This window comes from Sinocyclocheilus rhinocerous, unplaced genomic scaffold, assembly GCF_001515625.1.
Source record: "Sinocyclocheilus rhinocerous isolate Xijiao unplaced genomic scaffold, SAMN03320098_v1.1 scaffold1035, whole genome shotgun sequence".
NCBI lineage: Eukaryota > Metazoa > Chordata > Actinopteri > Cypriniformes > Cyprinidae > Sinocyclocheilus > Sinocyclocheilus rhinocerous.
This window is the reverse complement of record NW_015628318.1, coordinates 119,050-133,332: the sequence shown is the minus strand read 5'-3', so window position 1 is coordinate 133,332 and position 14,283 is coordinate 119,050. Positions and strand designations below refer to the sequence as shown.

Below are 14,283 nucleotides of genomic sequence, written 5' to 3'. Positions count from 1 at the left end.
GTTGTTGTAAGCATCTCTCTCTGTTCTCAAGCTGTTTGTGGTGGATTGCAGAGGCTGGAGGGATATCCCTCTGTGAGCTGTGGGCTTCATGACATGAGGAGTGTGAGGCATGTAAAGCAGGGCCCCAGCAGTCTGTGGATCGGTGGCAGACTGTCTGGCTGCGGTTCTGCGGTTCAGCTGCCGGTGTCACGCCGCATTCTGACCGCTAGAGGGCGCGAGCGAGCGCGGCTCACTGACGCTGCGCAGGAACTATCAGCTCACCTTCATTCAGCAGCTAGAGACGGCTCGAGATTTTGGCTCATATATAATCAACATTCAGATTTCAACGAATGAGCTTCTGATGTTATGCAGTAGGCTATATCATTTTAAACAATGATCTGATAATAAATGTTGTTGAGTGCTGCCCCTTTAAGAAAGTTGTTTCAGTGGACTCGTGTGATCGCTGAGAGAGAAGGCACAGTAGAGAGAGAGGGCTGACAGAGAAAGGCCATGTTGTTCTGCTGTAGCTTGTTGAATTTCTAATGATTTCACATGAAAGTATGATTTAAACTATATATTCCCAGCGTGGTGAGTAATGTTTCGTTGTTTAAAGGGGTCATATGATGGTTTTTTAAAGATCATTATTTTGTGTATTTGGTGTAACAGAATATGTTGACATGCTTTAATGTTCAAAAAACACATTATTTTTCAAATACTGTACATTATTGTAGGTCCTCTATGCCCCGCCTCTCTGAAACATGTAGTTTTCAACAAAGCCCCCTCCTTTGACAAGCGCAGTCTGCTCTGATTGGCCAGCTGACCCAGTGCATTGTGATTGGCCGAACACCGCAAGCACTCGTCGGAAATGTAACGCCCCTTACCATAATCGCGAGCTTCAAGCTTTCAAAGTAAATATCAAGACAGTTAATAATGTCGTTAGTTTTACCATCAGTTCAAGCCCGAAAGGGCAACAGAGTCGCGTGACAGACACAGTGATGATGCAGTACACAAGCCGCGGTTAAGACAGCTGACGTGCTATGATTTCTGACAGGCAGTTCACTCTCCTGTGATGTGACCCTGTTCCCCTCACACACACACACACAACGCGTTACTCTGAACTGTGTACAGTCGCTGATTCAGAAGTGCCAGATTGTCATAGCAAAGTCGGAATTTACCTTTTTTTTTTTTTTTTGAAATAGCCTTTTTGCACAGCCAGCTTTGTACTCTTCTAGGTTCAAAAAACTGTCGTCCATGAAATGCGTTGCACAAATTAAAGCATCTGGGTTGTGCTGTTCTGTTGTAAATAAATCTTAACCAATGATTCCTAATTGCATCTACTTCCGGAAGGCCAAATAAAGTGCTTTCGCACTGAAATACAGCGTCTCCCTGACATGGCTGCATCAACACTACTGCTGTTCCTGAAACCACGCCTTCTTTCTTTGCTTGCACATTTGGGCGGCATTATGCTAATATTTCCACATAGTGAGGTAGATATGTGGGGGTGTGTTAGAATGAGCCGTTTTAGGTAGGCGTGGCTGACTCTTAACTTTTATAAAGAATATCTCTTTAGATTTGAAACTTTAGTCTTTGCAACTTTACAGATCTTCTTTATGCACCAAGAGCTTGTAACACTCCAAAGAGAAAGGAAAACTTGAAATCGCATCATATTTAAAACACCTCTTTAAAAAAAACAACAACACCAAAACAGTTGCAATAAATGGCAGCATGTACATATTACCATATAGGCAATAGTTTATACAGTTGGGGGGAAATATGAAGGATGTGTAGATAAAGTAAAACGTTGGGATGCACACTGGTTAAAGAAATATTCTGGGTTTACTAACTCACCTAGCCTAACTAGAACAGAACAAGCAGGGAACTTGACTCCTTGTTTAGACAAATTTATTATTTCCAAAAATCATGATGTTATGAATAAAATCAGAATGATTGTTAGTGGAATAAATGACAGGTCAGAGGCACAGCGGGCACAATTTTGACAGTTCAAATTATGTCGTTGCACAACGCTTTGAACTCTACGTTCTGTGGGAGCGCGCCCGTAATTACGTTACGTTTGAGAGACGTCACCCATAGCAACACAACAAGGGAGAGCTTTTGGAGTCGCGTGTCTAGCTTTGAACTCAGTTTTCCGCATCAGCTTGACAACGCCGTGAGTATCACTGCTAAATAAGCGCGTAATGACTGAATTTTCAGTCAGTTCAGTGACTTCGTGGACTATACAAATACCCTATTGCAATTTGACATTAGCCTACCTGCATACATTTCAAACTAATTTTAATTTAGAACGACAGTAAATAATTTGAGGGATGATAGATGTAAATCTCGTCGTTTTAATACATTTGGCAGCCACAAACCGGTTTCGCACCTTCTGGTTCAGGCACTTTATTAATTTATTAATCAGTTTACCTTACAATGTCGTAACATAATGATGTGGTTTGTTTCGATCAACGCAAATCCACCGTTATCACAAACCTTACTAATTAAACATTTGACTCGTTGGTCAATTTGTCTGATTATAAGTTCCTGTGAACATTCTTAACTTGTCGAACTATTTTCAAGATACATTATTTACATTTGTTGGTGTGTCTAGGATAACACATTGTTTACGTGGTCATTGCTCTGAAGGTAACGTTACTAAAAAATGCATAAAGTGCCTGAAGAGGTATGTTTTTTTTGTTGTTCAGCTGCCATCAATCAAAATAAAAAGAAATGAATAAATTATACAATTATACAGATTATACAAATGATGTATGGATGGTCCTGCCAGGCGGAGTCTTTCAGCACTGTACGGCTCAGGACTTCATGCATGGATACCTTTTCTTTCTTCCCTGCATGTACAGAGAGGTGTCAGGGTGTTCTGTGCTGAAAACCCTGGGGAATTAGATGCTGCACTTCAGGTTACACTCAACAAGTGCAACAAGACTCGACCCATGGTGTCACAGCCTTGTTATATTTAGCAACACAGAGACAATACTTGTTTAAATCAAATTAAGCTTTACAGTAGCAGGAAATCGAGTGTTGTTGTTCCAAATAGATAATTGATTTCTAACATATTTAATATTAGTCATTGTGTCAGCACATTAGAGAGGAAATATTGAGATGTTCATTAACCCTGTAAAGCCTGACATATAAAATAATACTGAGAAAAGTCTATTTTTATTGGAACATTTTATTTAGAGATTTTACATCTATTAAAGAAGTTTGCATATGTGTTTTTTCTGTCATATTTAATGCAGGATTTTATAGCTCATATACTGTAGTATAGACAGTATCAATCAGAAGGCATGTAGTAGATTGTGTACAAGTTTTTCAGCAAAGTTTTGAAATCAAATATGATTCAGTTGGCTTTAAAGGGTTAAACAGCATATTCAGCAGAATATTATTGGCTTTTAGAACAGAAATCAACTATTTATTTGCATGTATTTTGATGAGTAATGATTGTGGCTTGAGAACATCAGACTGTTTTAGCATATGTGACCCTGGACCACAAAACCAGTCATAAGTCGCTGGGGTATATTTGTAGCAATAGCCAAAAATATATAGTATGGGTCAAAATTATCGATTTTTATTTTATGCCAAAAATCATTCATTGTTATTAAGTAAAGACCATGTTCCATGAAGATATTTTGTAAATTTCCTACCGTAAATATATCAAAACTAAATTTTTGATTAGTAATATGCATTGCTAAGAACTTCATTTGGATAACTTTAAAGGCAATTTTCTCAATATTCTGATTTTTTTTGCACCCTCAGATTCCAAATTTTCAAATAGTCGTATCTCAGACAAATATCCTAACAAACCATTTTTCAGATGAGATTTCAGATTTCAGATGATGTATAAATCTCAATTGTAAAAAAATTGACCCTTGAAAAATTGACTGTTTTTTTTTTTGTCCAGGTTCACATATATAAAATGATTTCCAACACTGCCATAAACCTATGCATATGTCAGTGTTATCGCTCTTGTGCCCATAGTGTTTACAAACCCCTGTCATCAGTGAACTGATGAACGTCAGTCAGACAGGAAATTAATTAATTAAGAAAGAGAATAAGGCACCAACAAACCAGCATGATGACACAAACAAAGACTGCAGATGACACGCAACACACCCTTTGTCCCAGCTCCAAAAAACAATTACAGGTACACCCACACTTGCATATAAACACACTATGTATTAAATACATGTTGCACACTCACTCCACTTACTGTCTGTTCAACCGCAGGAACAATTACACTCCGAACAGCAAGAAGTTGATGCCATTATACAGCCGCTGCTGGAGACTGAGGCTGGATTCATAAAGGTAATATTTTTGGTGGCCTTTCAGACTTGAATCTTTCTGTTACCTCAGAATAATTTGTGTTTGTGTTTGTGTTTGTGTGTGTCAGTACAGAATCTGGATCACTACCTTACTCACAGAGGCACACTGGACCTGAGGAAACGTAAACTGCTCTATAACCGCTGGACACAGAGTGTGTGGCTGCCGGTACAGCAGAGCATTGAGCAACATTTTACACACCATGGCTACACTGAGACACAGAAGATGAGGAGCATGCATGCACACTACATTAACTACTGTAATGCTAAGGTACAGGTACAGTATTAGAAGCAGTTAGAATAACCATACTGTTACAGTAGCAATGCACTGTAACATTAAGATAGGGTGACCATACGTGCCATTTTCCCAGGACGCGTCCTGGCCAGGATTTCTATATTGCCTAAAATATCTAGGTTTTGGCTTTGTTTGCGTGTGCAGACCGATCGGCTCACGTCCGTAGACATGGTGTAACATTGGTTTTGCTTTGTTTCACAGAACTAATCGTTGCCTGGGTTGCGTATGTACATGTGGGGCGGAGCTATCAAAATAGGGGCAAGACCCTTTTGGGGTAGGGGCGTGTTTGTTTTGGTGATTTCAGATATCAACATTGGCTACCAGAAATCGCTTACTCTGCCTTTAATTAGAGAATTTTCTAAATGTAGCTTTTAAAGTACAGAAATGCAGTTAACAATATAAATATCAATAATATTACTTTTTGTTATAGTAGAAAAAAATAATTCTGTCTATTTTCTTGTTACAAGGCAGATATGTTAAACTTGATTAATTGTATCAAGCATGAATAAAAAACTTGGTTGACAGCGTGAATAATGCATTACAAGTAACGTGAGTTACGTAATCAGATTACTTTTTTCAAGTAACGCATTACTTATTTTTTAAAGAAGTAATGCAAGGTACTTTGTATTCCCATTTATTCACTGACACCTGTTGAAAATCAATGAATGCAGAAAGTTTCCTGTGAGGGGTAGGTTTAGGGTTAGGGTTGGTGTAGGGCAATAGAAAATATGGTCTGTACAGTATAAAAACCATTACACCTATGGAGAGTCCCCACAAGGATAGCTGACCAGACGTGTGTGTGTGTGTGGGCCTTTACAGTTGCCAAAAATATAACTTCTTGTTTTTTTGTTATTAAAAATTCATAAGCAGTCCCAGCTCAGGTGACAAAAAGTAACGCAAAAGTAATGTAATGCATTACTTTCCATTAAAGTAATGCAATTAGTTACTTTTTTTAATAGAGTAACACAATATCGTAATGGATTACTTTTAAAAGTAACTTTCCCCAACACTGGTGCATGAGAAGATGAATACACTTTATCATGGCAAAGTTTTGGTGTCGTTGCAATTTGAGAAATATTATATTTTTTACATATAATTTCTATAATTACAGATAAAAATGCTAAAAATTGTCCTTTTAAAATACTCATAAAAACATAGTTTTAATAGAATATATCTTAGGTTAAACACATTAAACACATACAGTACAGTAACTGCATATTTTTGAGTTCAGCACACTTCAGCAAAGATTATTACTAAGCCTATTATTACTGCCATGGAATAACACTGTCAATAAACAATGTTTGATCAATTTTTTATGATCACAACACATGAAAATTATGAAAACTGCAGTATTTCCAAAACCTCCTTAATAACTAAAATGTATATTGTGTTTTCAGGGTTTTGTGTTTCTAGAGAGTTATGATCCTCTGGAGTACAACCCCTTCGAGCACCATTTCAACACACCACATCATCGCAAAGTGAGTCATATCATCTTCTTTTTAATGTTAATAGTTAAACAACTAAACAAAATGCATTAACAATGGTATGCAACTGATTTAGTGAAGGACTAAAAAACTTTTGTTTTTTGGTGCAGATTTCCACCCCAACATTGAAGGATCCCCTGTCTCTACAGTCACGAGCCAGGATTAAGGAAAAGACAGCAATACTTCGCTGCCAAACAGGTGCTGTCAACTAATAGTTAGTTTTACAAATCTCTTTGCTGTTATTCAAGACCAGGCTATTAAACTGCTTTGGGGTTTTCTTTGAGGGGGAATTCATTGAAACACATGAGGTAAACAAAATGGCTTTTGTTATTACCTTTAAACTGTGTATTCTAGGTCATGTACATCGCCGGCAACAGGTGGAGGAACTTCTCCAGAGTCCACCTGTTTCCCAACAGAGCCGTAAACAGTCACGTGCCAAAGCCTCCAGAGATACTGCCTCAGAGAGACTTTGGGAGAACCGCAGCCTGTTTAAATCAAGGTACTTGCTTCAGGCTCACTGTTGAGCTACTTTTGTGTCAGTCATTCCGTTTCAGTAATACTGAGGTCATTTCTCGCTGTTCAGGAGTACATGCACTCCACATTCGGCTTTGGCAGAGGGACGGTGCTTCCTCCCTCAGTGCTGGTCCTGTTATTGATGACAGCGTTCATTAGGGCCTTATTGACATGAGATTGTATATACACACGGGTTTTCCATTACTGAGAATGGTGCTTGTTATACCATTAAAGTGCAATAAATAATGAGGTGTACAGTGTGTAATGTGTCTAGTGCTTATTGAACAATGAATATTCTGCAATATCCAGAAGCTGTTAGGTGATCAGATTTTGACAATCAAATGTAGTTAGAGCCATGTTGAAGAAAATATATTAAGAATAGTTCACACTACAGAATCTTTTATGGTTGCACTTTTTTCAAATGTTTTTCATAATTCTTTTTTAATTATGTGAAATAAAAAGAAAATAAATGTATAGAGAAAATATCAAAACAAACAAAAAGTAGAAAACAGTTATTTTATGATAAGCATTGTTAACATTCTCCGTTTTTATTTTTGTCTTTGGTGTATATAAATTGTGCCCAAACCTATACAATAATCTATTCCTATAGATGTTTATACAATTATGCATTAAACAAATAACAAAACAAAGAACAAATAACACAAACTTTCGACATTCATCATCAACAACTCAAATGTACAACATCCAGATCCAGCAAAAAGTAGAAAACAGTTATTTTATGATAAGCATTGTTAACATTCTCCGTTTTTATTTTTGTCTTTGGTGTATATATAAATTGTGCCCAAACCCATACAATAATCTATTCCTATAGATGTTTATACAATTATGCATTAAACAAATAACAAAACAAAGAACAAATAACACAAACTTTCGACATTCATCATCAACAACTCAAATGTACAACATCCAGATCCAGTCTGTTCATAAAGCCAAATGCTGTTATTAAAATCATCAAAGGAAAACCATAAGACCCATATTATACATTCTTAAAGAATTTATAAATCTTCCCTAAATTTGTACAATTAGGAATGGAAATCATAATTTGTGTTGCGTCACACAATTTCGGATAACATTATATATAATTTGGTCTTTATATAATTAAATATATTACAGTGTTTTTAAAACTGTGTTTCAGTATTTAATAATAAAACAATTAAACGTGCTGAAGGGCTCCGGAAACAGGTTGGGGAAGCACATGTATGATTGGCTTAGTGGAATCTATAAATGACTGAATTTCAGCAATTTCAGTGACATAATTTGAGTCTATTTATACTTAGGAAGCTACAGTACATAATGTGTTCGGATTAAGGCAGTACAGTAAAATAAAATCCATTAAAGGCTGCCGGTGACTGATAATGCTGAGCAGTGTATTTCAGAGCTGTCTCAACTATTTTAGCAATCTCTGGCTTTTAAAGAATGAAAGGAAAAGTAAGGCACATTTAACAGATTAGAAAACCAAATCAAACGAATTTTGTTTGATGGAAACAGCCGAAAAGTAGAATATGTTCAGATTACTAATGCACTTTAAAAATGTACAAATTTCAAAGTACAAACCAGTTCCTGTCCCAAAAAAATCATCATGTTATTACCCAATGTTCCCCATTACACAACATCAAGCATGTGTGAGAGTAGATATGAGACTACCAGCTTCTATTTCACTGCATGTAAACTTATGCTAAGTGGTTCACCTTTTTCATATCAAAAGTGTACAGAGGCATTCCTATACTTTTAAAAATGAACACTAATGAATAAACTTTTATTAAGTGATCTATTAAATGTTGTAGTGCTAATGAAACAGATGTGGAGTTCACGGGTGAGGTGTTTGATCATAGAGCTGCAGGTCAAGCCGCACTTTGACCTCTCCAGTTGGAACTTCATGAAGCAGCAGACGCCTTGCCAGTGGACCTTTACCATCTTGATCCTTCTTTATTGTTGCTACAGGAACTTCAGTACGACCTAGAAAATCTGTATTGAAAGCACAATTTGTTGAAAAATACATATGTTTTTGTGTATGTATATTTTGTGTGTGTGGTGCCACATAGAAGCCCACCATCGGGAGAGAACTGGTCCCTCTCAAAGATGGTGAGGCAGAAGACGTCCTGATACAGGTCTTTGATGAAGAAGTGGCAGTTGAAGTTCCATTTGGGGTTGAGCGTGTCGGGCTGATGGCGGGACGTGTAGCACTGAGCGCCCATGGTTAGCTCACAGTATGGGTTACTCTTCCCTAAAAACACACATCATTTCCTACTTAGTATTTGATTACCAAAGAATGGAGGACATGTATACCTTTAATGCAATTTAAGTCACTTTGGATGAAATGTATATGCCAAAATTTATAAATCTAAGATATTACGTCTTATTTTTAGAGAAATTTAGTGAAGTTGCTTAATAAAAATGGAAGTAATAATTTTGATATAATTCTTATTAAACTGGAACAAACGGGGAAAAAAACTAAAATACTTTATTTTTTGATACACAGTATATAAATTTAAAGATAATAATTTAAGCAAAATTTAAAAATAGGAAATACATTGCAGGATTAAAGAAAATAAAACGAAAGAAAATGTGTATATATTTTTTATAAATATTTTTTAATATTATATTTAAACACTTGAATGAGCTGTGTTCAACCAAGTCTCAGCCTTTCTCGCACAGAACAACCCCCTCGACAGCAACCAGTCTGGTTTCAGAAGTGCACATTCAACCGAGACTGCCTTGCTCTCAGTTGTTGAAGCCCTAAGACAGGCAAGAGCGGATTCCAAATCTTCAATACTTATCTTGCTGGATCTGTCCACTGCTTTTGACACGGTTAACCACCAGATCCTCCTGTCAACCCTGTTGGCAAAGGGCATCTCAGGAACCGCACTCCAGTGGTTTCAGTCTTACCTCTCAGATAGATCCTTCAAGGTATCTTGGAGAGGTGAGGTGTCCAAGTCGCAACATCTAACTACTGGGGTGCCTCAGGGCTCAGGTCTTAGACCACTTCTCTTCTCTGTCAACATGGCATCACTAGGTTCTGTCATTCAGAAACATGGCTTTTCATATCACTGCTATGCTGATGACACTCAACTCTACCTCTCTCATTCCATCCTGATAATCCAACGATAGCTGCTCGCATCTCAGCTTGTCTGACAGACATTTCTTGTTGGATGAAGGACCATCACCTTCAACTCAACCTTACCAAGACAGAACTGCTTGTGGTTCCAGCAAACCCATAGTTTCATCACAGTTTCACCATCCAGTTAGGCACATCAACCATAACTCCTTCAAAAACAGCTAGAAACCTTGGAGTTGTGATTGATGATAAGCTGACTTTCTCAGACCACATTGCTAAAACTGCCTGGTCCTGAAGATTTGCTTAATGCAACATCAAGAAGCAGGCCCTTTCTTTCGGAACATGCTTCACAACTCCTTGTTCAAGCTCTTGTTCTGTCCAGGCTGGACTATTGCAATGCTCTCTTGGCAGGTCTTCCAGCCAGTTCTATCAAACCTTTACAATTAATCCAGAGCAGCAAGATTAATTTTTAATGAGCCAAAAAGAATGCACGTCACACCTCTGTTTATCAATTTGCACTGGCTACCAATAGCTGCTCGCATAAAATTCAAGGCATTGATGTTTGCCTACAAAACCACCACTGACTCTGCACCCATTTACCTAAATTCATTACTTCAGACTTATGTGCCCACTAGAAGCTTGCGTTCTGCAAGTGAACGTCGCTTTGTTATGCCATCCCAAAGAGGCACAAAATCACTTTCTCTGACTTTTACATTAAATGTTCCCTACTGGTGGAATGACCTGCCCAACTCAATCTGAGCAGCTGAGTCCTTAGCCATCTTCAAGAATTGGCTAAAAACACATCTCTTCCATCTTAATTTGCATTGGATAAAAGCTTCTGCTAAATGACTAAATGTAAATATAAAATACATTTACATGTCTTATTTCTGAGAAATATTAAGGTTTAGTGAGGTCTATGCTTAAAATAATGAAAATACTCAGTTTGATGTAAATCTCATTCGGTTGTCACAAACTGCAATACATTTGACTTCAAAACTTATTAAAATAAAACATACTATAGATATTTACATTTTTTTAATACATGGTATATTCTAAAACTTGAAACCTTTACAACTAATCTGCATTAAAAATGAAAACGCCACTAGATAATAAGATTGTGCTGTGAAATGTAGCACCATTTTTAAACCTTTGAAAATAATGCCTGTTAAAATGACAAAACTAAAACTACAAAAACTGAAACTAGAAAACACAAAAAAATAATAATTAAACAATGAAAAATACAAACTTATATTAGTTTTTTTTAAAAACTTACAAATTAAAACTATAATAACCCCTGAGGCCAATGATTAATAAAGGGACTCTGTGTTTGTGTGAATAGAGCCCACATTGTTTGTGTGTAGTTTTTCTAACCGTTTGGTTTGCAGGGCTTCAACTCTGTCGCCTCCAGGACCGTTACTAACAGTCGCCCGATTCCACTGTTCTTCTGCGAGCGAGCTAAACACCATACACAGGCTTTTATCAATAAAGCTACATTCAATCACATTGACTTTGACTCTTAATAGTCATCAATAAATCCCAACCTTGGTATGCTTTCTCTCTTTTCAGCTTCTCAGTCTCTATGAAGTGGTCAGATGCTGCCTTGATCTTCTGTACCCATGTAGTCCTAATTTAACAAGAAAATTATTAATACTGTTGTACAACAGATACTCACTGTAATAAATGAATATTTTTGCTTTATACTCTAAAATGAATGATTTATAGCCTTTATTTTACTTTAAGTTCAGTGGATCATGTGCGTGTATGATTGCAGCTTTAGGCCTTTATCTGAGCATTTTAGCTTGAATGTTAGTATAGTAGGTGTACCTCTCATTAATGGTGTCAGCCTTAAGAGTGTAAACACGATCAATGTGTGAGATGTGAAAAACCGGATCATCACTGGAAGGGTCAGAGGGCATTTTTACCAAGACCTCATTCAGAAACACTGGCTAGAATAAGAGAGACAGAGTGTCAGATAGGGACATTTTACAGAGAGTTTAACAGAACAAGCTCCAGATGGACACCAGTCATGTTGCTTTACCGTTTTATACATCTTGTACTGTGCATTTGAGTTGGGATTGAAGAGCTTGTCAGGCCCAGATGAGAACTGTTTGGAGGTGTAGGTGAGGAGCAGGAAGTCGTTAAACAGGAAGGCCCAAAGCTCCTTGCTGCTCTTGGTCTTATGTAGTTTGCCGCTGTGCAGCAGTTTTCGAGGGCCCAGGCAGTTCGTCAGAGAGTTAAAAACGAGGTGCTAAAAAGAGAATATTACACAAAACATTTTCATAGATACCATAACACATAATAAAAGCTGTTGTTTTATACTTAGAGGTCATTATGTAGCACAGAAAGGTCAACAGCAGCTCTCCTGCAGTGATCTCACCTCAATGACTCCATCACACAGCACATGGTTCTGGATCCATTCCAGCCGGTCAGAGTTTTCCTTCTCTCTCACGCCCTCGTTCACCTGTGAGCACAACTCCTCAGCCTGCTCCAGTGCCGCCTGCAGGTTTGCGTGATCTGCGTGAGTTGAAGGGGTATTCTCCAGAATCTATACCATCAGATTTCAAAAACAACAAGCAAATGATTTGCCTAAATAAACATCATGTATATTGCTGAATTAAAGAAATGTAAAAATAAAATACATTTTTTACATTTAAAAAAACGTTTTAATATTTATTTCATTTTTCATCCTACCACTTATGTTAATACTAATAATAACAATAATAATGCAATATTACTGTATTAATGTTGATACATGTTGATTTTGTTATTCCATATAAAGTACACTATTATTTTTGGAAACATTTTACAGTATTTATTGTGTATAGGTCTTTTCAGAATTAATTGAAGAATAGAAAGTTTAAAAGAGCATTTATTTGGAAAAAAAATTGTCTTAACTGTCGCCTTTGATAAGTTTAATGTCTTTGCTGATTTCAACTATTAATTTCTTTTAAAAAAAGTTACCAGTGTATATATATATATATATATATATTATCTTTAAGAAATGTGCTCATATAGCCAATTTTTTTCATAATCTTATTTTTTTATTTACTTCCTATTTCCTCTGACTTTCTATAATAGCTGCTATTTCTCAAATCATTCTATTGTTAAATTTTCCAAAGTTGATGTCTGTAGGAGCCGCTTCTCGTACGTTCTTGATCAGCAGTGGGTAGCGTGTGATTCTCTGCATGGGTTTCAGAAGGAAGCTGGACAGTGGCATTCCTTTACAGCGGTAATTACTGGCAATTTTCTATGAAGAAGATAAAGACACAATGAAGAGAAGGAAAAGAGTCTAAATAATGTCTTATCGCTATCAACAGTGAATTCATCCACGGTATTCCACGAGAGAGTAGAAATCAACAGCACCATCTTGTGGACTACTGTGAAAAATGTACAACTGTTTTTTCTTCAGTACGCCGATCAAGCAGCAAAACAACACTAGACCAAAATTATTTATTGTAAAAAAAAGTTTACTATGCACTGTTATACTATTCACTGTTTAATACAGTCTAGGGTTAACGCTATACCTGTCTGAAAGCAGTAGAATGTAAAAACGTGTGCTGTTTTCTGTTACTAGAAAGTACTGCAGTCCATTTACCTTCAGGAAGAGTTTGAAGTCAGGTGATTTGTCTGTTTTCTGCTGCAGCAGGGCCGCAGCATTGAGCTGGCAGCTGCAGAAGCGAATGTAGGCCTGCATGTGAGAGAGCTCTGAGGACAGAATATCACCCACCACCTGCACCGGCATCCGCTCTCCAGCCATCTTCTTACGGACACGCAGAGCTCTGAAAAACACACAAGCACTGAATACATTTGCTTTTGTTTGTCTAGGAATCAAAATGTACTTGATATATGATATGACCTATTAGAAAGACACTTTTAGCCACTCCACTTGTAGCGACTAATAAAAATGATACACTAAATGTGTTTTTACTGTATTATTGTAGTTATTTTTAATGTAATAATTTTTACTGTATTGTAATTATTTTTTATGTAATCTTTTTACTGTTTTGTAGTTATTAATGTAATATTTTTTTATTAGTAGTTTTTAAATAAAAATCATTTTTACTTGTAGCTATTTTTAATGTAATAATATAAGCAACAAAAATTTTCAAAATCTATGAACTTAGTGAGACTTTGTTTTCATTAGGAGAAAATGTAAATAAATAAATAAATCTTGAATTGACTTTTTTCATTTTTTTATTTGCATCCATTGGTTGCTAGTTGATAGTCCTAAAAGTGTAACAAAAATGGTTTTAGCATCAAATAGAACTGGAATATGAACTAATATTGGACTAAAAAATTCAAACCAGACAGTGAACATTCACCAGGTGCCACTTGCAATTCACCAGAGGGACTCTAGCCGTCAGTGTTGACTCACTTTAGGAGTTTGGTGCTGCACATGATCAGTTCCCGCCAGTTCACAAAGATCATACTCATCTCAGCCTCCGTCAGCCGCCCTGACTCTGCCATTGGCTTATAGAACACCTGAATATTCATTAACACAGGAAACAAATGAACATATTTTTGTAACTTAGAGTCCAAACAAATAGCACTACTTTCCAAAAGCGAATATATAATAAATATTGTTGATGCAGCTGTTGGTTC

General features: G+C 36.7%; 2 protein-coding genes across 7 annotated transcripts in view; one reads left to right on the top strand and one right to left on the bottom strand.

Moving 5' to 3' along the window:
- The first annotated feature begins 1,990 nt into the window (after positions 1-1,990).
- On the top strand, positions 1,991-6,883 carry fam228a (family with sequence similarity 228 member A). 3 transcript variants are annotated; one of them, XM_016548875.1, is made up of 8 exons: positions 1,991-2,146; positions 3,973-4,138; positions 4,222-4,299; positions 4,390-4,482; positions 6,006-6,086; positions 6,203-6,290; positions 6,447-6,591; positions 6,676-6,883. In XM_016548875.1, exons 2-8 carry the CDS (start codon positions 4,067-4,069, stop codon positions 6,746-6,748), a joined length of 630 nt encoding a protein of 209 aa, XP_016404361.1. In that variant the 5' UTR covers positions 1,991-2,146; positions 3,973-4,066; the 3' UTR covers positions 6,749-6,883. The 3 variants fall into 3 exon arrangements, with proteins under 3 accessions (XP_016404361.1, XP_016404359.1, XP_016404360.1); XM_016548873.1 differs by having other exon boundaries at positions 1,992-2,146; positions 4,390-4,590; XM_016548874.1 differs by having other exon boundaries at positions 1,996-2,146; positions 4,390-4,584; positions 6,676-6,882.
- An 876-nt stretch (positions 6,884-7,759) lies between these two features.
- The window catches only part of LOC107737380 (intersectin-2-like), a 44,341-nt gene continuing 37,817 nt past the window's right edge, over positions 7,760-14,283 (bottom strand). For all 4 annotated transcript variants that reach the window (XM_016548863.1, XM_016548866.1, XM_016548867.1 and 1 more), the window contains 10 exons: positions 14,057-14,163; positions 13,277-13,460; positions 12,830-12,928; positions 12,059-12,226; positions 11,720-11,929; positions 11,506-11,627; positions 11,223-11,305; positions 11,053-11,136; positions 8,677-8,850; positions 7,760-8,591 (listed from right to left, as the gene is read on the bottom strand). In XM_016548863.1, coding sequence (XP_016404349.1) covers positions 8,434-8,591; positions 8,677-8,850; positions 11,053-11,136; positions 11,223-11,305; positions 11,506-11,627; positions 11,720-11,929; positions 12,059-12,226; positions 12,830-12,928; positions 13,277-13,460; positions 14,057-14,163 — 1,389 coding nt within the window. In that variant the 3' untranslated portion in view covers positions 7,760-8,433. The remainder of the gene's footprint in view (positions 8,592-8,676; positions 8,851-11,052; positions 11,137-11,222; positions 11,306-11,505; positions 11,628-11,719; positions 11,930-12,058; positions 12,227-12,829; positions 12,929-13,276; positions 13,461-14,056; positions 14,164-14,283) is intronic.